General features: G+C 38.7%; 1 protein-coding gene across 1 annotated transcript in view; it reads left to right on the top strand.

Annotated features, from left to right (window-relative positions):
• Positions 1–5,160: 5,160 nt before the first annotated feature.
• LOC306875826 (zinc finger protein 804A-like) overlaps positions 5,161–25,040 on the top strand; it is a gene marked incomplete at its 3' end in the record, with an annotated part of 50,971 nt that continues 31,091 nt past the window's right edge. The window contains exon 1 of the mRNA XM_079426572.1: positions 5,161–5,274. Within this exon, the coding sequence (XP_079282698.1) occupies positions 5,164–5,274 (111 nt within the window). The 5' untranslated portion in view covers positions 5,161–5,163. The remainder of the gene's footprint in view (positions 5,275–25,040) is intronic.

Here is a 25,040-nt window from a genome sequence, read left to right as displayed (position 1 = left end):
TTTAATAAAGGATATTAAAAGCCAGCATGAAATTCACCATATCTATTTTCTAAAATGATCTTATTGTGAGTGATTCAGCCATGTTTAGGGATGCACGATATTGGATTTTTGCCGATATCTGATATGCCGATATTTTTTTTAAAGGGGTCATATGATGCGATTTCATGTTTTCCTTTGTCTTTGGAGTGTTACAAGCTGTTTATGCATATATAAGATCTGTAAAGTTGCAAAGATTAAAGTCTCAAACCCAAAGAGATATTCTTTATAAAAGTTAAGATTCTGCCACGCGCCCCCCTAAAACGGCATGTCGTGGAGACACTGTGTTTCTGCTTACATCAAAACTGTGACTGCTTACATCAAAAAGTGCATAGATGATGTGACAGTCACCAAGACCATTACCACACATGCCAACCAGAAGCCATGGATGACAGCAGAGGTTCGTGGGCTGCTAAAGACCAGAGATGAAGCATTCAGATCAGGAGACAAAGCAGCCCTCAAAACAGCAAGAGCCAATCTGTCTCATGGCATCAAGAAGGCAAAACATCAATATGCTAAAAAAAATCAACAACAACTTCACAGACAGTATTCACTGGCACTTCACTGACCAGCTCCCGAGACAGGCCAGTGACGATGACACATCCTTACCAGATGCACTCAACCACTTCTACTCACGATTTGAGATACAGAACGACACACCTGCACAGAAACTACTCACATCTCCAAACGACCAGGTACTCTGTATCTCTCCAGCCGACGTAAGGAAGACCCTGTCCCGGATTAACCCACGAAAGGCTGCGGGCCCTGACAACATACATGGACGTGTACTGAGAGACTGTGCTGCACAGCTGACGGATGTCCTAACAGACATCTTCAACACCTCGCTGAGCCAGGCAGTCGTCCCCACGTGTCTCAAATCCACCTCCATAATTCCAGTACCAAAGAAGTCACCCGTGTCCTATCTGAATGACTATCGTCCCATAGCACTGACCCTAATCATGATGAAGTGCTTTGAGAGGTTAGTCATGCATCACATCAAATCCAGTCTCCCAAACACACTGGATCCATTCCAGTTTGCATACCGTCCAAACCGTTCCACGGACGATGCAATATCCACCACTCTCCACCTAGCTCTTACTCACCTGGAACAGAAAGACTCTTATGTAAGAATGCTGTTCATCGACTTCAGCTCAGCATTCAACACTGTAATCCCACAACAGCTCATCCACAAACTAAATTTATTAATCTATTCACCGAGTTATTCATCTTATCGGCAAGACATATCATCACAATTTTTCATATCGGGCCGATGTTTACGTTATTATCGGCCGATTTTGATATTCCGATAATATTGTGCATCCCTAATGTATATGTTTTATTAATTTGTAAATTCTCTAGTTATTAAGTCCATCTAATCGCCCACTACCTTTTTTAAAATCAGCTGTAAGCTCACCTTCAGATTTTCCTCCTTGCAGTAAACAACTGATGGATAAAACCAAGTCGCTGCCCTACATTCTTTTGTTTGTAGATAATCTGTTGCATTCAGATCTGTTGCAATATGGAAGAAAAGATCTGTTGCTACTTCTGTTACATGCAACTAACTTTGGTTGTGAACGAAACAGTTGAGTGAATGATTCTGTGATTTACTTGTGCATAATTGTGGCATCAAAATAACTGCATAAATTGCATGTCGCCACCTACTGGCATATTGATTTAACCTGTAGTAAGGATCAGTGAATAAATCAGAACTAATCATTTTAGTGAACTGATTCAGTAGAATTGATTTATTGAGAAATCACCACTTCACAATAATGCAGTGCAATATTAGCTTTATTTTATAGAGGTTGTAATAAAAAAGCTTTTAGTGAGTTATAAACAGCATTTTTGTTATATTGTGACTATTAATGGAATAGAGTGACACCTCTGGTTTCTATTACAATCCAGAATATGAACCTCTCAGCAGAAATTCTGTTCTTCTAACCACTTCTGTTAAAAGTTTTCTGTCATGCTGGCAAAAACTTTCCTACTACATCTGAACCACGCAGGGGACGATGACAGCAGATCTGTTTAATTGCCATGTTCACAATTCCTGGAACTGCTGTGCTAACACATAAGAGAAATGAAAGTTCTTGCATGCATGGCTGCATATTATAGAAGAATAATGGGGTTTTGTAATTTTCTGGTTTATGAAATGTCATGCATGTTGGGAGGGAGGCAGCGCCGAGGCGATCGCACAGGTAGCAATCAGTCAAAGCTAATTTCGTGTTTGTGCACTCGGCTCATTGTTCAGATCTGAATGCCATTATTATAAAGAACAAAGCCTGTCCTTTCCAACAACTGCGCTTTATCATCAGACCATGAAACAGTGCTGTAGTTACAAGATCTGGCAGTGTAGCTGTGTCTTTGTTGAGGAGTAACTGAGAGAAATGGCTTTGGATTGTGTCTGTATGTATAGTTGATGTTCAAAAACATTTTACTGCAGGTTGTTGATAATGAACAGGCACATCCTGCTTTCCAAGATAGTCATCATAAGTCTGCTGATTGCAGAATATATTAACATTGTTTTCTGAGAAGAATCGAACCACCCACACGTAAGTTATTTCTAAAGCCTTTAGTGGTTGCGCATTGTCTTGAACTGCAGAGGTTGGTGGGCAGCTCAACGAGTATTGACAGAAAGACAGATGGAAACAGTGGCCCAATCTGCCTTATGTGCATGCCCTTAACTGAATACCACTGTATGCTGCATGACCACACCGATAGCACCAGCGAAGTGGAGCTTTTCACTTGGAACAAATCTCCCTGACAGCTGACAGGTCAAACTATAGCAGTTCTGAGGAAAACTTTCTTCCTCCTCTTCCCTACCGTTGTAGTTATTATTCAGTGATATTCCTCTCCACAGACTGGGCTGTTGCTGCAAGGTAAAGCGGTTCATGCGACATTGTTTCCATTAGTTTACTAATAATGGTCTTCTTGTGGTTGCAGTTATTGGCTGGTTAATGGGAAGAGATGCTTCTTTATTGGAAATGCATTTGACGTTTTCTCTCAGTGAAATGGACCACACCGCTCTCATTACAAACCTAATGATTTAGTGGTCAATAAATGCATTTAGATAAATAATGAACGATGATTTGTTTAAGCATTTTGTAGGCCATCTCAAAATCATCCATCTTTTGCAAATCTAAAAAGTTTTCATTTGTTTTTTTTGTGTACAGTGTATGTGTATATACACATTCTATAAATGTGTGTGCAAAAAAAAATATATATATATAAATATATATATAATTATTTAGTAATGTCTGTTTTTTATTTCCAAATTTTATGGCATAGTCTGAAGTACTTAAGCCTCAAGAAGTTAAATACAATTTTACAACATGATTATGAATTGTAAACAAAATGTGATTGAATTTTCCTTGAATTTTAAACTAGGACCAATTTTCAAAATGATATCTTGACTAACTCTATATTGAAAGAATCATTTTTCAAGAGCAGGTTCAAACGCTTATGAAATGAATAACAGCATTTGTTCTCCCATTTGAAATCAGCCCCTGATGGTTCATTATAATTGGCAGTTGGTCACAGTGCTTTCCAAGATATCTGTCTTCCACTCCGCTCAATTATGCTGCAGTCTCAAACACGCCAAGACGTCGTCCTGTCACGGTAGGTCTCATTAATATGATCCACGAATTACATATTTCCTATCGTTTTATTTATTTTATTTTTTATAATTATTGCAAAGTTACCAGTTACAATGTAACATATTGAAAGACACATTTGTACATGTGTGCACCCACTCGTCTTGCCCCTTACATCTGCCTCTCCTACTGTATGCAATTTAGAATTGATTCAGAAACTGCGTTGCTTAGTTACGAGGCATTATTGCTCTTCTAAAATTGGGGGGTGGGAAGGGAACTCTCTCTCTGGCATGTTTCATGCAGCCACATGCTCTGTAGAAGCTCATACGGTTCTTTCTTTCTTTCTGTTTAGTGCTGCAGTCAGTCTAGTCCTTAAATAGGCACGCAATGAATGCATCTAGAGGACTCTAACCCAGGATTCACAGTTCTCAAGCGCAGCTCTGTTTTGAAGCTTGTTTTTTTTCAGTCTCCATTAAAATAAAATGAGTTAAAAATTGCTGTTTGATCTTTCTTCAGTTAGCATCTATAATGCAATTTTCTTCATAAAGAAGTCATGAATCTTCAGTTCTGTCGTATCAGCGTGTAAATTAGCATTATAGCAGTGGCTTTATGGATTTCTACACTTCCTCATTAGGAAATACCCAATGCCTGTAAATTGCACCACCTGGGACTTTTGATTTGCAGGTATCTGTGTCTGTAGAACATATACATCTTTTTATGGCAACTCTCGAACACATTAACCTGATAAAAGATGGATGATAGGGGATGTAACACATACCGACACGTCTCTCTCTCTCAGCGCCTCAGTCTGCCTTTACCTGCTCCTGACTGCTGCCTCAGCTCCTTGCCGTTCACGAGCGAGAGAGAGAGAGAGAGAGAGAGAGAGGACTAATGAGGGAGAGAGAGGGGGTGTGTGAGAGGAAAAAGATGCTGAATCCTGGTTGGCTAGAGAGAGTAGAGGCTGACTCAGTGGATCTGGAAGAGCAGCATGTGACAGATGCAATTCTCATCCCAGTCCTCACCATCAGACCAGGGGCTTGTTCGCCATTGGCCCCGTTCATTGGACCGGCAACGCATGGCGTGCTATAACACCATGCTTTCCTTTGCCAGACCCAGCGGAGCTCTCTCACTAGCGCGTATCACTTGCGCAACGAGCAGGAGACTCAGCCCAGACACACTTCAGCCCAGCGCAGAGAGCCGAGACTGAGGAAGAGGAAAGAGCAGCTCTGCTTTACTCTCTTTGCCGTTGCATGGAAGAGGAGAGAGCGGGATAACGCATTGCTGGAGGCTACTATAAGAAGCAGAGGCACGTCAGAAAAAGCCCACAAAGTGACTGTAACAGACCGAGCGATGAGAAATGACTGATGTTTGAGGATCTGAGAGGATGAGGGAACACGCACGCTCCATTCCTGACTGAGGGAAAGTGAGCTTGTGCCTTTCAACTGAAACAGAGAAACGAAAGAAAAGGCTTGTTGGGTGGACTTGTTTCGATCTCTCTTGGCTGGACTCTGTGCATGGAAGCTACGGGTTCCCCATGGCGTGTTACTACATTGTCATCAGCTCCACACACCTCAGCAATGGACACTTTCGAAACATCAAGGGAGTTTTCCGAGGTCCCCTCTGCAAGAACGGCAACAAAAACTTGGTAACTACCCCGTCTTCCTTACCAGTGTGTGTTTGATCATGTGCTTAGCAAGTGTTTGCATCTGTAATGTTGCTTCTGGAGACTTTTCAACACTGTGGCTACACTCTACAGATGAGTATAAATAATGAATACTGTGATTACTATAGTAAAACCAATCTGTATATATACACTGCAAAAAGTGGTAACCTGCAACTGTCTACCTGATTAGAAAGAGATTTAAATATAAATGTATTTAGGTAGATTCAGTGATGTTAAATAATGTTTTTGAATTGAATAAGACTACAGTAGACGTGACCATTTTTGTTTTCAGTTTAGATAGATCAAATTGTAATTGTAGTGATTGTAAGGATTCCCCAGTAATCACAGTGTAACAGGAACACTGATGTCAAGCGGGCCAAGCAGCAATTCTTCTGGAAAAGTGTTGCAAAATGACTTCATGTTCAGTACTTCCTGTTTATGAGGAAAGTTGCAGATGGAGAAAGTGAGTTCGGCTCTAGTCCGTGACCATAACTAAATTCCTAACAGATGGATAGGGATCAAATTAATCTCTACTCACAGTCATGGCCTGGGATTTAGTCTAACCGTACTTTTCTGGTCTTGCCCTCGAAATAATCCTCCTGTTTTTGCTCCCATCAAACTGTCTCTATTTTCCGCACAAACTCTGCTGTAAACCCAGCATATCTGGGGCAGCACAAAGGGGAATTTTAAAATAAAATTAGTGTTAGTAAAATATTATTTTTCATAATTACTCTAAGAGCAGTTTGAAGATTGTTTTTCAATTTGTTGGCGAGTTAAGCAGGATTATAAATACTAAGTAATGCAATGAATGATGCAGCCGTACAGTGTAATTTAATTAAAGCGCTCGGCTCCTGAAAGGAAGCATATTTCAAAGCTTTTAAATGTGAAAGTGAAATTTCATACTCGCTTTCACTGCTCTCTTCTCAAGCCTGCCCGTGTCATCTCTGTCAGTCGGGGGAACAGAGATTTCTTGACAGCAGCCTCCTCCTTTCAAAAGAATCAAAAATGATTGGAGATGAAATATTGAAGCTCTTGGCTTGGGATCAAGCACCAATGCTGCTCATCTGCCTCCTGCCTCCAGCTGAAAGGCTAATGCTGAGGGAACGTTTGGGTGGCGTAACTGTGAATGCAGCAACAGATTGTTTCTCGAGCACGGATGAAAAGTAGAATGAGGTTTCGGTGGCCGTTGTCGGCTCGATCTCAATGCAATTATCAGATTCGACACATCTCCCACTCTGTTGTGGCGTGAATGTGGTGTCAGTGAATGTAAAATTACGGCGGAGCGTTGTCTGCATCACTGCCGCCGCTCTGTAACAGTAAATTTCGTTCATTACTCCCGCCGCTGCATAGAGCAGCTGTAAATCTCATAGACTCTTGCACACACACTCTCAGATGTATGGGTATGAAAGGCAGACTAAGAAAGCTGTGCTTATCCCAGCGCTGGTGCAGTGCCATCTGGCTCCTTTTCCTGGTGCAGTGATATTTTAGTCCAGAAGAAAAGCTTTGTGCTGTAGAACATTTGTTCAGTGTGGCTCAGACGCAGAGGAAAGGAGAGGAGGAAGGATAATAACGATATAACTGAGAGTGTGAGTGCTCCCATAGTCACTCTTATGACATGATGGACTTTTCTGCTATGAAATACAGTACCACTCAGTAAAGACCATCTTTGTAATTAGAGGAAATTGCTCTCCCGGCTTTCTCTGTGCATCGGATGGCTTGGTTCAAGCGAAAGAGTCAACCTGTTGATAATGTTGAAAATGAAAACAGGACATGTTGTGCATATCTCACGTATTGAATGACCCGTAACAGTGACTTTGACACTGAGCATGTTTTACTTGTGACACTTGTGGAGAAGAGATTGGAACAATGCACGAAACAGAACATTTAACACTGTTTGGAAACTTAAATTACAAAATTAAATGACACTCACTTTTGTCATAGATTATATTGTTATTATTATTATTATTAACAACAGTATATATTATGTTTATTTTTGCGTCAAGTAGATTATTGTTTTGTCATTTGTTATGTTAGAGTAGCAAAGAAATAACTTCATATTGCAATACTGTCTGTAATTTCTTCAATCATTTTTTTAAGTTTTCATTAAAAGAGTAATATGTAAATATTTATTATTTTATTATGTATATGTTAAGTGCTATTGTTTTTGTTTTGCTTTGGTTTTTGTTTTGTTTTGTTTTTTGCTTTGCCTTGCTCTGCTTTGTTTTGTTTTTTCTTTGTTGTTGTTTTTTGTTTTGTTCTGTTTAGTCCAGGTGCGATAAGGCAGTAAAAACATCATCCTTTGTATTGAACTGAATGAGTACCTGATTGGAGCGGTGCCATGTCAGTGGACTCATATAAAGTCAGACACAGAGTGAACACCAGCGTCTGAGTGGAATTTAGCCCCTTGCTTTAGTTTTCATGAATATGCATATCAATGGGGTTATTTCAACGCTGGTATCGATTTCCTCAGTCGCTGCTAAGTCAGCCCATCTCTCCGCTGAGCTGTGATGTGAGCATCCATTTCCACTCAGTGATGCCCCTTTCAGACACCACTGTGCTCTGGGAAAGGATCCATATGCTGAATATCTGTACAGTATGTATGGCCACAGTGCCTCTATTGGCAGATGCATGGCAGCGTGAACAGGTGTTATAATCAGCTCTTGTGCTGATTGCGCAGGGGTTCTGGGTGATTGTGTAGATTGGATGTTGCTAACGTGATATGCATAGAATTAAACTGCCATTGTCGCTCTGATATTCCTGTTTGTCTTGTGCATCATGCTCTTTCTTCCTGCCACCAACCAAAGCACAGAAGTCTGAGAAACCCTAATCACCATCGCCTGTGTGCAGCAGCAGACTAGTTTAATCGCAGAGAGCGAGAGAGAAAGAGACTAAAACAGTGGGAGGAGAGGGACTGAAAAAGGGCAAAATGTTATTATGTTCCTTTTACCCTTTGTCTTTCCCTGCTGGGAAAGCCAGCCCGACAATTTGCATTGTGGGAACACAATGCGTATGTGTGTGCAGACGCGCTCCGAGTTGCTTCCTAATTGAGAATTACAGCAGAAATCCAGCTCTAGCAGTGACCAGGCCCCCGTGCACAAGCTCGGCTGCGGGGTAATTAATGTAATGGCTCGGACGATTAGCCTCTGCAACCTTTCGCCGCGTTTTACCGCACGGCCCCATCCAGGTGTGACGGAGAAAGGAGCGTTTAGATATCACACCGTGCAGCATGCATTATTTACAGACGGGGAGAACCCAAAGCTTGTCATCACTGCCGAATGCAGACAGATGTAGTTAACTTTACACACGCCCGAGACAAATGTGTGGCACGCTCACACTCGGCTGATTAAAATTCACTCCATTCATGGCCTTCTGTTACTCATAAACGCCAGGTTCATTTAAATACCCTGAACGTGGCGTTTTGCCTGCTAGTGCTGCATCAATTTCATTTCACAGTGCTGTTAACTTTATAACAATGGAATCATTCTCTCTGAACCCCGCAGACACGGTGTTTGTTTCTTTGTGAGTGTGTATGTGTGTGTGTTTTGGAGGTATTCACTGTGACAAATCAAATCTCTTGCCCTGGTTGTGTTGTTCTCCTCCTCTCTGCACAAAAGAGGCACGGTGCAGATTCCAGGGGCCCTTATAAAAGTGCTAATCCCATGTTTTCTACTGACGGTGAACCCATTTTCACACTGATTCACAGAAAATACCCCATTGAATAAACTGTGTACTTAGAAGGCACAAAGGCACAGCGGGGTTTCACTGTAGGCTTGCTGCTGAGGTATAACAGCACAATTACACAGTAGCATGGCAGCTTTACCCTTTCTCCTTCCTGTATTTGGCTCACCTGATGTTCGGAGATGAAACGTTCATGGCGATCTTATGCTGTCAACCCATTGTTGTTGTCTTACCCTCATAAATATTTAAGTCGCTGGCCACAAGGGTCTATAATTTACCTGCTGTTTCAATGCAGAATAAGCACCTAACGCGGTGAGACCAATCTCTTGCTCCGAAGCGCTCGTCTCTATATAATCGCATGAACTTTGCCAGACATTTTTGTATGCGTCGGGAAGGTTTTGTACTCGTAAGCGGTGGAGTAAAAATACCCTGCTAGCCCTGAGCTCTGGTCTTGTACAACTGAAGGGCAGCATATAGAGAGGCTTGCTTACAGCGTTCCTGCCTCCTAAGGGACGGATACTGCTATACCATTGCCTGTGACATATCCACTCTGACCCTGAAAGCATATGATTCCTAAAGGAATAGTTCAACCAGAAGTGTTCATTATTTACCGTACTCACCTGTATGTTGAGCCAAAGCTGTACAGTATGCTGTTATTTTTTTCAGTGGATTGCAAAAGAAGAGTTTTTGAAAAATATTAATGTAGCTGTTTTCCATATAAAGACATTTTATAGTGAGCACTAGCTTTAAAATGTAGAATAAAGATTTTGACGTTTTAACTTTTTAACTTTAATGCATTTGCCAGATACTTTTATACTTTTACATACATTATACATATGCTGCCATATACACAATTGCACTTTCTAAATCCTTTTTGGTCACACTTTATTTTAAGATCAAATTTTCGCTATTAACTAAAACTTTAGTCCTGATAAACACCTAGTTTGCTGCTTTTTAATAGTTAGTAAGATAGTTGTTAAGTTAGTTTGCCATCATTTTAGAATGATTTCTGAAGGATCATGTGACACTGAAGACTGTTATGACTTCTGAAAATTCAGCTTTGCCATTTCAGGAATATATTATGTTTTAAAATATAATAAAATAGAAAATAGTTTTCGCAAATTATTCGCAAAATTGCTGTTTTTATTGTATTTTGGGAAAATAAATTTAGTCTTAGTGAGCATTCTGTAAGAGACTTAAAAATAAAACAAAAGAATGCATAGAGCAGACTTTTGAATAGTAGTGTACATTTGATCAATTCATGCATTCCCAGGGAATTCAACCATAAAACTTGGGTTGTTTATTGCTGTCTGAGTTGCAACAAGAGCATAAAAGTCTTCTTGCTATATAGTTTAGTCTTCTGCTACATGATAGCTTTGTGTAAGCAGTACACTTAAATCTAAGTCTGTATTCATTGATTCATTTATCATTGGAGCATCTCTGGTTTCATTTAATAATATCTGGATCCAATGCGGTTTGTCTTCAAGGATATGAAACATGTCTGAACTGCATTTTTTATTATTATTATGCCAGAAGACTTTAAATATAAGCTAAAAAAACCTTCTAATTTTGTGTTCAACAAAACATAACAGCATACAGGTATGGAATGACTAGAGGGTGAGTAAATGATGACCATTTTCATTTTTATGTGAACTGTCCCTTTAACGCTCTATATGCTTTTGTGTTAATGCTATATAATATAAATGAAATATGCAGCACAATGAATGCAGTAGGTATGGGAGGGTACAGGTGCAGCGCTGGAACGAGAGCCCTGTGGTTGTGCCAGTAATTGAACGAGTCCCCATCGTTGCTCACAGCCACTCACTGCAATATGAGTGCTGAGAGCCTTTTAATGTTCCCCATTCCTTTGAGTGATATTATAATGCAGAGCATCCCAGCTGCCTCGTCTCACTTGATTTGAAGCATGATAGAAGTGAAGCGCTTCTTTTCCTCCTTTTCAAAAAAATACGCAGCAGATCAAGCAAGCTTGTCAACACTGAGTAACACAGCGGCAGACCCTCAGTTCATTGAGCTTCACTGCTGCCCAACTTTACTGGAGCCGATCGCAGGGAGACGATCTCCATCTTGAGGACAGATGGAGATGCAGGGAAAGAGGAGCAGAGAGGAGCTGTGAGGAATCCTCCAGGTGACCACAGTATCCTGATGAGCTCTGAGTTAAGTGTTGGTGTACACTGAACCTCCTACCTCTCTCCACCTCTCCCTTTATCTGTGTAGTATTCAGATACTTCAGCAAGTAACAATATTATTAGAGTGCTGAATACTAGACCTTTTGTCTTTAACTTCTGTTTTTCTCTTATGCTGCTCTTTCATTCTTTCTCTTTTTCTCACTTCCTCTCACTCTACCTTGAGTTTTTTTCTCTTCCTTTCTAAATCCAACCTGATCTCATTACTATTCATTAGTATTCGTACTTAGAGTGTGGTTCTAATGCACATACAGTACATTTCAGTACATTTGGAGAGACACTAAAACGTATGATATTCATGTAATAACAGCTATCAATAATTCTTGGTAATTATAGATTAATTGTATTGTATTTTATTGTCGACATGTAATATAAATGACTAAATTAAATACTAAGAAATATTACACAATTTCCTTTTGGCCTCTGTTACCTTATTTGATATGTAATGTTTAATTCTTGGAGATTTCTAAGGAGAAGTCTGAACGATTGTGCCTGCACTTGCACACAAATCAGATGTGTGACGTGATATTAAGATTGTAATGTTATTTTGAAACATTAACACTGTTCCAAATGTACTTCATACTTTGAGCTTGAACTGAGCTTCGATGATAATTAAATTCAGCAATACAAAGTGCAAATTAACTTTTAGTCCCATAGGAATTCATTTATAAATAAATGGCATTTTTAAAGGTCATTATCATATAAAGTTTCTTGCACTGAAGAGTGAGAATCCCAGCTTAATACTGGGGTTGTTCACCTGCATCAGTGGTGGTGTTTTATATATATATATATACACATATACATACACACACACACACACACACACACAATGCATATATATATTGTAATATATTGCATATATATATTTTTCTACAGGTATGTGTATGTGTAAACAGAGATCACCCTGCTAGATAAATCATACACAAGCTCATGAAAAAATGAGCAGTGTGATGTTTCGGGGCAGGTATATCTGAAATTGAAGACACAACAATAATAAATAAGCACATAGCAAAGTGTTTGCAGCAGATAATGCCACATATGATCCAAACAATCTCAAAACTCAATGATTCAGCGCTATGAAAATCCAGCAACTAGATGTTAAACCATCTGAGATTGACAGAAAATCTGAGCGGGTCCAGTCTGTGCTGCTGAATCATAAATGTCCCAGAGATGCCGGAGTGATGGTAGTTATAATTTACTGTAAAATATAGCAGGGACACATTTATAGCACATTCATTGTCAGCAAGTAGCGTGGTGTGCTGTTGTTGTAAATTTGAGTGAAGAAACCTTACTTAAACTTACAGTAGACTGCATTATTTCACATATGGTGCAGTTTCAGATGCATTATTGTAAGAAAAAAAGGGGTGCTATATTAGTATCCTTATATAGGACCAAAAAAAGAAAACAAATTATTATGAAACTTAAAAAAAATAGACAATTGAAAATATAATACAATTAAAATAATAATAAAACTGTAATAACGCTGATCCTCCTGTCTGGAAAGTATGCAGGTATTTCTAACAGTGGCTTTCCTGCCTTACAACGTTATGTTTTCTTCCTTTCTACTCCAGAGAGCGGCTTAAAGTCTCTATTTGTGGTTGTTAATTATTCAAGTGTCGTCACCTTCGTCTCTGGGCAAAACGGAGTCAGGCTGGGGCGGCAGTGGCTGTGCTGTCTCCTGCCAGCCGCCTCTTAATCTGCAATCATTTAGATCCAGGAGGTGGAATCAGGGTCAGACACTGCCACTTGAGCTTTATATCAGACTGATTTATGTTTAAGTGTACAAAATAACTGTAGGAAATAGATCCATCAGAACTACCTAATCACCATAAACATTCACTACAAAATGCTGATTATATTTTGCTGGCTACAATTTCGAAACATTTTCTTGTTTGATACATTTATTTAGCCGCTGAATATTGAACTGCAATGTGTGTGTGTGTGAACCTGGTAGTGTACTTGTGTCTGTGCCTTGTTTTCTCATTTCTCTTGTGTGTATTTGTGCACGTCAATTTCTGTTCCAAACACATTAAAATCTCTGGCCATGGTTTGCTGGGGGACTGCGTTTTGCACGTGAACGGTTTCTAATGATCTGTATGTGAGCTAATTGACGGCGGTCTACTGTGTGTTTAAAGATCATGAGACATCATAGGAAAAAAAAAAAACAACAACTCATGCTACATTTTAGCCTTGGCCTGTACAATGTGGTCAGTCAGTGTTATTTTGAATAAACCTCAGATAGTGTTAGTAAACTATAACTGTTCAAAAAAGTATTGAAATCACTGACTAAATGACTAGATTAGATTAGTTTTTAAATGGGTCTATATGTGACCCTGGACCACAAAACCAGTTATAAGGTTAAATTTTTCAAAATTGAGATTTCTAGCTCATCTTAAAGCTGAATAAATAAGCTTTCCATTGATGTATGGTTTGTTATGATAGGACAATATTTGGTTGAGATACAACTATTTGAAAATCTGGAATCTGAGGGAGCAAAAAAATCTCCTTTAAAGTTGTTAGCAATGCATATTACTAATCAAAAATTAAGTTTTGATATATTTACGGTAGTAAATTCACTGAATATCTTCATGGAACATGATCTTTACTTAATATCCTAATGATTTTTGGCATAAAAGAAAAATGGATAATTTTGACCCATACAATGTATTTTTGGCTATTGCTACAGATATACCCCAGAGACTTAAGACTGGTTTTGTGATCCAGGGTCACATATGTATCTCCTTTTTTGGATATAAAAAAACATAAAATGTCTCGGATTTAAATTCTAATAAAAAATGTAGGTTACTAATCATATAAGCAAATTGTATAGCTTTGATCTTGTACATGATTATGGATAATGACGATGGGGTTAGGGAGGGAACTTGTATACATTGTAATGCAATTATGCTTTGTATACAATGCATTTTAGAAGCCCTAAAATCAAGATTATTTTCATTGTATCTGTTTGCTTGAATGAAAGACAGGTTGTGTGAAATTATTATTTTTGTAGAGCCAGATTTCTTACAATAAATTCTGGGCCACTTTGCAATTTTGGCCAATTATTCTGGCCAAGAACCACCCACTTAGACAGGAAGCAGCTGTCTGACAGACATGTAAAATGTCCACAACTACAATTTGCTTTTTAAGGATAAATCTGAAATCAATGATACCACAGTAATGATAAGACTGTTCAATGTATAATATTTTATTATTTATAAATTTATATCACATTCAAATAATCCGCACTGCTGACTATTGTGTTGTAACTCAAACAGAACAAATTTCTGTCTAAATTATTATTATTATTATATTAATATTGTTATTAAAATTCATTTGTGCTTTTGTTGAATACTTTTTCTCTTTTTGCACTCCTTACACTACCTTTCAAAAGTTTGGGGTTGGTAAAAGATGAAAGAAGTCTCTGATGCTCATAAAAGCTGCATTTATTTGATCAAAATACAGTAAAATAATACAGCCGTAATACTCTGAAATGATTTAACAGTGTAAAATAACACTTTTCTATTTTAATATGTTTTAAAATGTAATGTATTCTTGTGATGGCAAAGCTGAATTTTCATCAGCCATTCCTTCAGAAATAATTCTAGTATGCTGATTTGGAGCTCATGAAACATTTCTTATTATCGGTGCTGAAAACAGTTATGCTACTTATTTTTTTTTTGTGGAAAGTGTGATAAAAAAAAAATCTGGATTATTTGATGAATAGGAAGTTTAAACGAACAGCATTTATTTTAAATAGCAATATTTGTAAAAAAAAAAAAAATGTAAACGTCTATACTGTCACTATTAATCAATTTAATGTTTGAAATCCACTTGTGGTTAAATCATTTTAGATCACTTCCCCATGATCACGTCTTTGCATTCTGCAGAAGCTATGATCTGGACTTCAGAGAAGAGAAAACCACCAGCCTTTCATGTGGTAGCCATGGCGATTATTGACATTTAAATCCCTGTTTCAAAGCCTTAATAAACACCTAAGCAGATAACAAAGTGATCCTTGTTGAGTTTGGGTTCAGAAAACCGGTTGACTTGTGACCGAAGGATACAAACTTCATCGTTGCCTGTCAGGCGTTTAAAGCCTGTGGTGTTTCACTTCATATACTGCACGTGCACACGATCACAGCAATTTCACGGCATTCTGCCACTGCGCTCTGGTGCGAGACCGCTTGTCTTGCGGTGTGCATGCTAGTGAGATGAAAGTCTAACAAACAAATGCACACACAGCACCAAATAAGAGAGCGCTGTGACAAGGTTTCAACCATAAACTCCACAGCATTTGAAATCTGGTTGAAAAGAATAGCTGTTATTGCCTTTTTTATCATATCACACAGGCTGAGAGAAGACTGAAAGATCAAGTTTTAATATGTGCATATTTGACACCGCAGAGGCACACATTGCATCAGGCACAGTTGAAAGGTCTCTCTGATTTGGGACACCGAAGTACTGCAGAATCTCTTTTAATCTCTGAGGCTGACCATAGGACGGTGTGTGTGTGCGTGCTATCCCATAATCCCTCTCTCCCTCCTGATGGCGTTCTAGGACAATCCCCAAAGCAACCTCTGAATGACCCCTGTAATCTTTCTTTTCTAATAACATAACCAATCTCACTCTAAACTTTCTTCTCAAGCATTTTGATTGTAGAAAATGTTGTCAACACCAGCCCAATAATCAATATCGCGCTGACTTTAAATCGAGCAGGGCTTTAAATCTGAAGATAGATCTATCTGAGAGTCGAGAAATAAGATTGAGGAGCTGTATTTGTGAGTGAGACGCTCACCGTGCCAGAAGAGACTGATGACAACAACAAAACCTTGCATATTCCAGCTCTGACCATTAATTCAGCATCTTGCGTCGACATATGTTATTCACCTAATGCAAATAGCATGAACAGATGCCTTAAAAGTGTCCGTTTGACGTATTAGCGCGAGAGTCTTATTTATTTTACGTAACACCCTCAATTAGTTCTTTCTTTAGCTTTACACAAAAGGTTCTGAAGATCACATAGAGCTTCAAATATCTCTAAACCTGCCGGTGATTTGTAAGGCTAGTACCTCTGTACCTTCATTAGAATTCTCCCATAGAAAAAACATTGATATTTTTTTGGTCTGGCAGCCTAGCGGATTCTCAGAATTTATCTTCCTCTGGCCTCTTATTTAATCTCTGCTTGAAACAACAGCAGCGGTAATGGCAGTGGAAGGATCCCGGGGAATGTGCATGGTCAGCGTGAAGAGAGATAGAGTTGGTGCTGGCTGTGTAAATTAAAGCAGCAGAGCTCAAAGAGACAGCTTTATGGAGCAGGTTCTGTGTGTGTGCGTACCTGTGTTTGTGTGTTTATATTTCTGCATGCAGGGTTTCTGTGTGTGGCGCTGCAGTTGAGAGCGTAAATGTCATTTCAAACACTTATCCTCTTTATTAGAATGTTTCCACCTGTGTGAAAACATTATCTCCCTTATAATTTCCCATTTCCTATTCTATTCTGGATGAATGGTGAATTTGACCCTGTTTCTATACCTACAGCCTCTTTCACCTTAATACATATTCAGAACTGATTTAAAATGCATTTTTAGGTCCTGCATCTCTCAATATCCAGCTCATGAATTGACTGCTTCACCGCAGTTCTGGGTTTGCAAGAGCAGACCACCTTGAGTTTGCTTTAATAGGATAGTTCATCATGTTATTCGCTTTATTATCTGGAACACAAAGGAAGATATTTCAAAGAATTTCTTAGCTGTTTTTGTCCATTTAACAAAAGTCAAAGGGGTCCAACACTTTCAAGCTCCAAAAAACACATAAAGGTAGCATGAAATGAATCGATTCAACTTCAAGTCCTCTGAAGTATACTTGGTATACTGCCAGGAAAACTTGTAGTTACTTTGTATACCGCCAGGAGAAATGTGCAAAAATGATACCTTTAGGGGTACAACAGATTGTCACTGGAGTAACTTTAAAGGGACAGCTACCCCTTAAACCGTGCATATTAGTGCCTTAGAGTAATAATATAAACCTTCAATGTACTACTATGAGCCTTTTAGGAATTAATAAAATAGTTGGGGTAGGGGGTAAATAAAGCGCCGCTTTAAGTGTGACATTTTTTGAGAGCGTATGATAAACAGATTGAATTTAGGTCATTATTCAATCTCAAATTAAATCAAAACATTGATCAGCGCATGAATACACAAACTAAATCACATATGGCATTGATCAATGTTTGGATTTGATTTGAGGGGATTACATTTCTGTTCATGACACAAATTGAGCATACTTCTTCAGAAGGCTTTTAATATATCAGTCGAGTCATATGAATTCAATTATCTCTACCTTTATGTCCATTTTGGAGCTGCAAACTTTTGAAACACTGAGTTTGGATAAAAACAGAAATATCTCCTTTTGTAGTTTCCTGGAAGAAAGTAAGTTGAAGTGAGGGTGAGCAAATGATGAAAGAATTTACATATTTGGGTGAACTTTCCCTTTAATAATATTCAAAACTGATTTAAAATGCACTCTTGATTCCAGCAACTCTCAGTATCCCGCTCATAAATTGAGTGCTTTACCGCAGTGCTAGATTTGAAAGTGCAGACCACCTTGAGATGTGTTGGGATACATTCAACTCATTGTTTGAGTTTCCTTGCTGCAGTGTTTATCTGTGTAGTGGCTCTGCTCAAAAGCTCCGCTGCACTTGTAGAGTAGCGGACTAAAATTGCAGAAGGGGAGGGAGCGGGCTAGGACCCAGGGGAAGGGTCGGGTTCAGCTCAGGGCCTGGGCAGGTGCCAGGAGTTGGCTCATGTTCTCACAGTATCAGCAGAGAGCTCAGACTCACAGAAGCTAGAAGCATTTCTGCGACCCCAAAGACTTTCCTCACAGTGCTCCTGCAGAACGATTCCAAACCCGCTTCATTAAAACGATCCTGTTGGGATGCAGGAGAACGTACGTTCCCAGCAGTATGATGGCTGTCATTGTCTACATGATTAGTAGCTTTGCAGGGCATCTTTGTGTGTTTTATAAAGTCTTTGCTGGAGGCTGTATCTTTGTTGAACTACCCACGCAGCTAGCCTCCCTCTCCACCCACTCCCCTCCTCTCATTTGTCAGAGTAGTGCCCACATAGCAGGCCACTTTCTTGTTTAATGAAATTCATTAGCCAGAGCGTCTTAAAAGCTGGAAGACTAATTAAGCTTCTTTTTGAAATGCATGACAGAGGGAACATGTATTGGGATTCTACAACACTGCCAGAGGCATGATTCCCTGCTCTGCGCTAGTCAACAATGGACCCTGGTGAGACTAAAGGGTCGTTTTTGCAAACAAAAGGAAACAAAACGTTGTTTTATCTATATTATTAAGCAAACAATTATTGACTTGGAGGCTTTGAAGGGATTTTCACCTCTTCATTGCGGTCCAGAGGCATTGTGTCGTCCATTGTGCTTACACAATGCTTTTGTAAATATTAGCGCATTCGCCTGAACACTCTGTGGTCTTGCTTTAAATGGCACAGTGACTACAGCTGTCACCGCAAAGCAGGGCGATGTTCGCCCTCACATTGCTCACTATCCAGCCTCGATTGTTTGCCTCAAAATAACCTGAGCACAAGTTGCTGCAGTTTAATAGAGATGTGCAATCTTTCAGTATCTTGCTCTGCGGTGTGTACAAGCTCTCCGATTGCCCAAATTTATCTCAGGTTCAGGGCCCTACATAAGGGGCCTATTTGTGAGGTTCAGATAGCATCTCCTCGCCGCCGTAGAGGTGTATCTGCAGTGTACATTTATAAGCCTGATATCTCTGTGTTTAATAATTAATGTGTGGTCAGTGTTTCTCTAGCACTTACGGCCGTCCCCTGTAAAAGCTGATTTGATTTGCCGTTCTGGATTGCCCCAATCACAGCCTCAGAGAGCCGATCACGCACTGACTCTGACATATGCGATGTGGAGCTAATGTTAGAGCCGTTCTGGTGCCTGTCCAGGTAGCGCTTGGTTATTGTATCGGGCTGAGTGCGCTCGTCTCTAATGCAATTCATCTTTGAAGAGCAGTAGTAATAAACAGAGGCATTGAGGCTATGAACTGACTTAAAACCCACGCACATAAAAATAGAGCTGGGGTAATAAAGGGGGCTGTTGAACAGGTTATGTTATTATGAGACTTTGTGCTCCTGAATTGAAAAATACTAACTGAAATTTTAGTTTGGATAAGAGGAAAAAATAAAAAATCAATGATTCACCATAATCATATGGTTTTATAACTGAAATAATACACAAGATTTAACAGAAGAATTAATGTTAGTGCTTATTAAAATGATAAGCTTCTGCTTTTAAATCCTTTCACTTCCATTTTAATAGCCTCACTGTAAGATACATTTTTTTTTAAACATGAGGCATGAGTTATTGTTTTATAACTTTAAATAAAATATATTTTCTGCTCTTAAATGTTGCCACAAATGCCATGTTGCTGAGCTGAGCTCAACTTGCTTTGAAGCAGACATATTCCTTTAATGCAACTTGTTTACATATGTGCTCCCGTTTTATTTTCCATCTGCATCTATATATGTGATTGCATATAGGCAATGTGTCATGTCCAGATTTAGTAAGAAATTAAATGGCAAGCTGTCATTAAGCAGATGCTTTTATCCTTATAGTGATTTTATAATAGCGATGGTTCTCCTGGAGCAACATGGAGTTAGATAATGTTAGGAGATTGGACTTCAGTTTAGTGTTTATCTATCTGTTCCTGGGTTTCCTTATTTGGTTTTGTTCCTGTTCTGTTTAGTATTCATTTGATCATTAGCCTTGATTAGTTAATTTCCGTTACCTGTTCATTCCTCATTCAGCTGCACTATTTAAGTCATCCTTTCTGTTCAGTTTGTGTCCGTGATTATATATGTTACACCCTTCGTTGATCGTCTCAAGTAAAATACTTATTATTTATTCCTGCCTGCCTTGTCGTGTTTTCCCTCCCTGGATTTACAAACGTAACAGATACACACATATGCATATATTTATTTATCTTGCTGGGGACTTAATATAAACCTGTCTCTTTTTTTTTAGATTTTCACTAAGCCACTATTAATATGTTTATTGAGCTGTTTTTCTCATGGGCACTATTGGCTGCCCCTATAATGTTAGTGATTTCAGGATTTACTATCCTTGTGAGGACATTTGGTCCCAACAGCGTAGACAAAACCTGACCCCAATCTAAATTATCATTAAAATTTATGTTCATTGACAAAACAAGTAGAGGAGTTAATATGCATCTAATTATCAATCCATGTATCCTGTGGATTATATTTATGCATTATAAGGAGGGAAAATTAGCTGCACTATAGGGTGACAGTGTTGAATACAGGATCAAACGTCACATAATTGACTTATCTGTCCTTTACCTGTGTCAAATCATCTGTTTGGCATCAAATGGCTTCTCTGTCAATCTTTCTCCTGCTTTTTCATGATGCGATCACACCCTGCACACATCAGCAGTTCAGAGACTATTCTCTCAGACTGCTGATCCCAGACAGATATCCACCGGAGCAGTGGCCTCCAACTTAATGTCTTTCTCCTCTTGATGTCATAGGCTAATCAAAGCCCTCATTTCCATCGGATCGGGCCTATTGGATTTATTTTCACGTCCAGGGGTGTAGCACATGAACCTGACTCAGCCTCCGCCACACACGCAGCTAATTAATGCAGAACGTGTTTGTACCTGACAGCGTGATCTATTATTGATCAAAGCGCTTATTACTGTTGATTTTGGGTCTTGTGACATTTGCAACCACAGTTATTTTTTCTCTGCAGAAATTGGTGGCATTTGTGCTCTCGTTTAAGAGGGAAAGACACTTGGCTGATGACTGATTAAGAGGGCTACTCAATAACAACCGCTTGATTCTCTGAAGGTAGAGCAGTGCATATAAGTGGAGAACAGTGCAAAACAATAATACCAGTGGATTTTATGGTGTAGTTTACTTTTATATGAAAATTCTGTCATTATGTATTCACTCTCATGTCATTCCAAATCTTTATAAAAATAAAAAAAAACACTGGCCATTATTTTCAAAATATATTGAAAGTGAATTAACCCTTGTGCACCCTTATGGACATTGTAATTAATTTTGCCTGTATTAATGCTAACTGCATAAATTTTGGCTCAGGTGTGTATATTTATTGGAATTTTAATATTCCACCCTCATTTCCTTTAATAAATCTATTTTACACTAGGTACAAAAAAGTGAAACACTCAGCAACTTTTGGACAAAAATGTCCTCATTGAAACCCATTAAAACTGCTATTTTTAATCGCAGTGCCGTTTAACTGTAAAATGATGCAATTTTTGTTAACAGGCTTTCATTCAGTTGGCAAGGCTTCAAAATATTTTTTTTTTTTACAATTTTTTACCAGATGGTGCCATTTTTTCAGGTTTGGTCTATAAAGGGTCTATAAAGCAAATACTCACTTTATTCCTGTTTTCTGCTTCTGCATGTTATAAAGCCGATCGGAAAAATAATGCAGCTATAATTGTGTGGGTGTGTTGGTATAGATGGCAGACTGTGGTTTGTATGTGTGTCATTAAAAACATTGTGTGTGTTTAAGTGTGTGTTCTTGTAAAAATTGAGAGAGAGAAACTCTACTGTAAATCACAAATCCAAGCACTGTGTGCACCAGCGGAGTTTTGCTGGCATCTAATGGGGAAAATTTGGTACTGCGCCCAAACAAAATTTTACTGAAAGCTCATTTTTTGAGATATCAACCTCAAATTTGGAACACAACTTGTTTAGATTTATGGCTTTGATTTTCTAGCAGTTCATAAATCATTTTCATAAACTTAAACCTTTCTTCTTTTCTTTTCAGTGAGTTGATAAATCCAATTCACAAAACCAGTCTGAATGGTTAATTCACTGACTCATTCATAACTCACTGACAGAATATTCCGGTCACAGCAGTGAATAGAGTGGAAAATTATCACAAAATAATGGCTTTAATTTCAGCCTTCATATAGCACTCAAATCATCTGCAGAACTTTAATGCTACTTTTATGGTGTTTTTCCATCTTTTTATAAAGTTAAAGCCCCTATTCATTGTTACTGTTAAGGCAACACGTTCTCACTCCCAACTCGTCACATACTGACGCTTGTTGTCGCTTTTTGATGCTCAAGGTATCCCTTTAGCATAATTTTTCGATGCACAGGGTCATCCATTCCAAGTCTTCTGAAGCCATACGATATCTTTATGCGAAGAAAAGAGTAAACATAAGGTTTCAATCGCTGAAAATGTTCCAGCGCACATCTCATTCAAAGAGATACTGCCGTAGCATGATGCAATTGGTCACGAGACACACAAGAGCCAATAGCATTTCACAACCAAGGCTGAAGTAAGGCTGCTTCTGGCGGCATTTTTGGAATTTGCACACAGGATCTGAGCTTTACGGCGGACGAAGACAGCGATCGGCTATTCCTCTCACAAATCAATCTTTTTTTTGCCTTGGAAGACTTGGAATATTATTATTTTTTGAATAAATTATGAGGGTAGTTGTATCTGCCTGCCTATGTGACCCTGGACCACAAAACCAGTCATAAGGGTACATTTTTCGAAATTGAGATTTATACATCTTCTGAAAGCTGAATAAATATGCTTTCCATTGCTGTATGGCTTGTTATGACAATATTAGGCCGAGATACAACTATTTGAAAATCTGGAATCTGAGGGTGCAAAAAAAATCTAAATATTGAGAAAATCACCTTTAAAGTTGCCCAAATTAAGTTCTTAACAATGCATATTACTAGTCAAAAATTAAGTTTTGATATATTTACAGTAGAATTGTTTCAAAATATCTTCATGGAACATGATCTTTATTTAATATGCTAATGATTTTTGGCATAAAAGAAAAATCTATAATTTTGACCCATACAATGTATTTTTGGCTAGTGCTACAAATATACCCCAGCGACTTAAGACTGCTTTTGTGCTCCAGGGTCACATATGTTGTTTTATTGACAAATGGTAGGTTTAGGGGCAGGGGTTGGCTTATCTGCTCATAAATGTGTAAATAGTGTAATTTAAATAAAACTGTTTGTTTACATTGAAAAGATCACACCCCAACAATAATGGCAATATTATTACCCAATATAATTTAATCATGATGACAAAATTCCCAGTGCCTTACTGACGCCGAGGGTTTCTTATTTAAAGCAATGGAAGACCCTGCACGTCAAAAAAATGTGCATCAAAAAGTGATGCCAAAGGGTCCTGACCAAGCATCAGTATGTGACGAGCTGGGAGTGAGAATGTGTTGGTTAAGAGCAACCAGTACTATATTCACAATTTGCCCACAAAAGAAAACCATATGGGTTTGGAAAACATGAGGGTGAGTAAATTATGACAGAATTAAAATTTTTCTGAACTGAATCTTTAATTATTTGTATTACCAATTAAATATTTGTATACAAGCGTGTTGTATCACACACTTTTTGAGGTTATTTTCAGGCAGACATCCACAGTGAGGGCTTCTTGTTTGCTGCCAACCCCTCCATCAAATGTGTGGTGAAATAAAATAGAAGAGTGCAATATCTGCAGCTGTTGTTCAGCTAGCGTCAGCTGAAGGTCTGATATGGAAGAGAAATGGGTTTCCCAAGATCCAGCGTGGAGTCTGCAACCTATCAATACACTCCTTTCATTTCACATCCACTGTCCTGTATCTAAATAATGTGTATTATATACTTCCTCATACGTGAGGGGGAAAAGCAATCCTCCTCCAGTTGATAGATTCTCCTGGGTACAATGGGTCCCCTCTTCTACTGTCTGGTAGTACAGAGCGAAAAAGACACAATTTACTGATTAAACTGGACTCGAATAGGAGCTAGAAGCCTGTGCAGGCACCTTGGGAATTTAAGATCCACTGAATAAGTGTGAATAATTTGCAGACAGCCAGAATAAGTGACAGGGTTCTGTTCAAAAGACAAATGGCTGTGTAAGAGGAAGGAGGCTACAATGAGTATTGATTTCTTTTGTGATGGGAATTCATTTTGTCACAACTAGCACCAGATTGGCATATTGTCTCCATGCTGGCTGGCTTTCCATTAAAAATCACCTTGTTTGACCTTTGCTCCATTGTTCATCCTCACTATTGGTTGGCTTTCTGTCAGGTCTAACATATCCGATGGAGGTCAAGACTGACTTTCTTGCGACATCGAGGTACCTCCATTCATTTACTTATTCATTTCTCATTACTTTATAAATGAGGAAGGTTGTTCATGTTGAAATGTGACCCTCTGTCGGCTCAGCAGAGGGATGACAGATTTCTATAGGCTCAACCGCTCTGGGTGGTACGGTGCAGCTCCAGAAGGCAGGAGACACCCTCAGCGTGTGGCCCAGTCGTGGTGCTTTATCATCTCATTTCAGCTGCATCCCAGCATGCCTCACTGTGTGCATGAAGCAGGCAGTGAGCATATGAGCAGCTCAACGTTAAAAAATTAATTGCACTAAAATAATCCACAAACAGTATATTTGATCCGCTTAATGTGATCAGACTAATTTTGTGTACTGAATTATCTGACATAAAATGCAGGGTTTTTTAAATGCATTACGTACACAGAAAAATGGAACATTTGCATATTAACACAATGTTCAATCTATGTTTCATTCAGAATATTTTTAACAAATTATTTAGCTAAACAAGTTGTTTTCAGAATTACAAAATGCAATTTATCTTTAATGTTGTTTTTTTTTTTGTGCATTGCATTTCATGATTTAACATGCCACAAAATTCCTTTTGTCCATGAAATGTGCATTCTGTGATTGATATATTTTTCCTACATATTTTGTGATCCAGATATATATTGTATGCACTGTGTTTCAGAGTGAAGCACGGCACTGAGT

The sequence above is a fragment of the Barbus barbus genome (assembly GCF_936440315.1).
Source record: "Barbus barbus genome assembly, chromosome: 10".
Lineage (NCBI taxonomy): Eukaryota > Metazoa > Chordata > Actinopteri > Cypriniformes > Cyprinidae > Barbus > Barbus barbus.
Note: the sequence above shows the minus strand (reverse complement) of the source record. Positions and strands in the feature narration are given on the sequence as shown.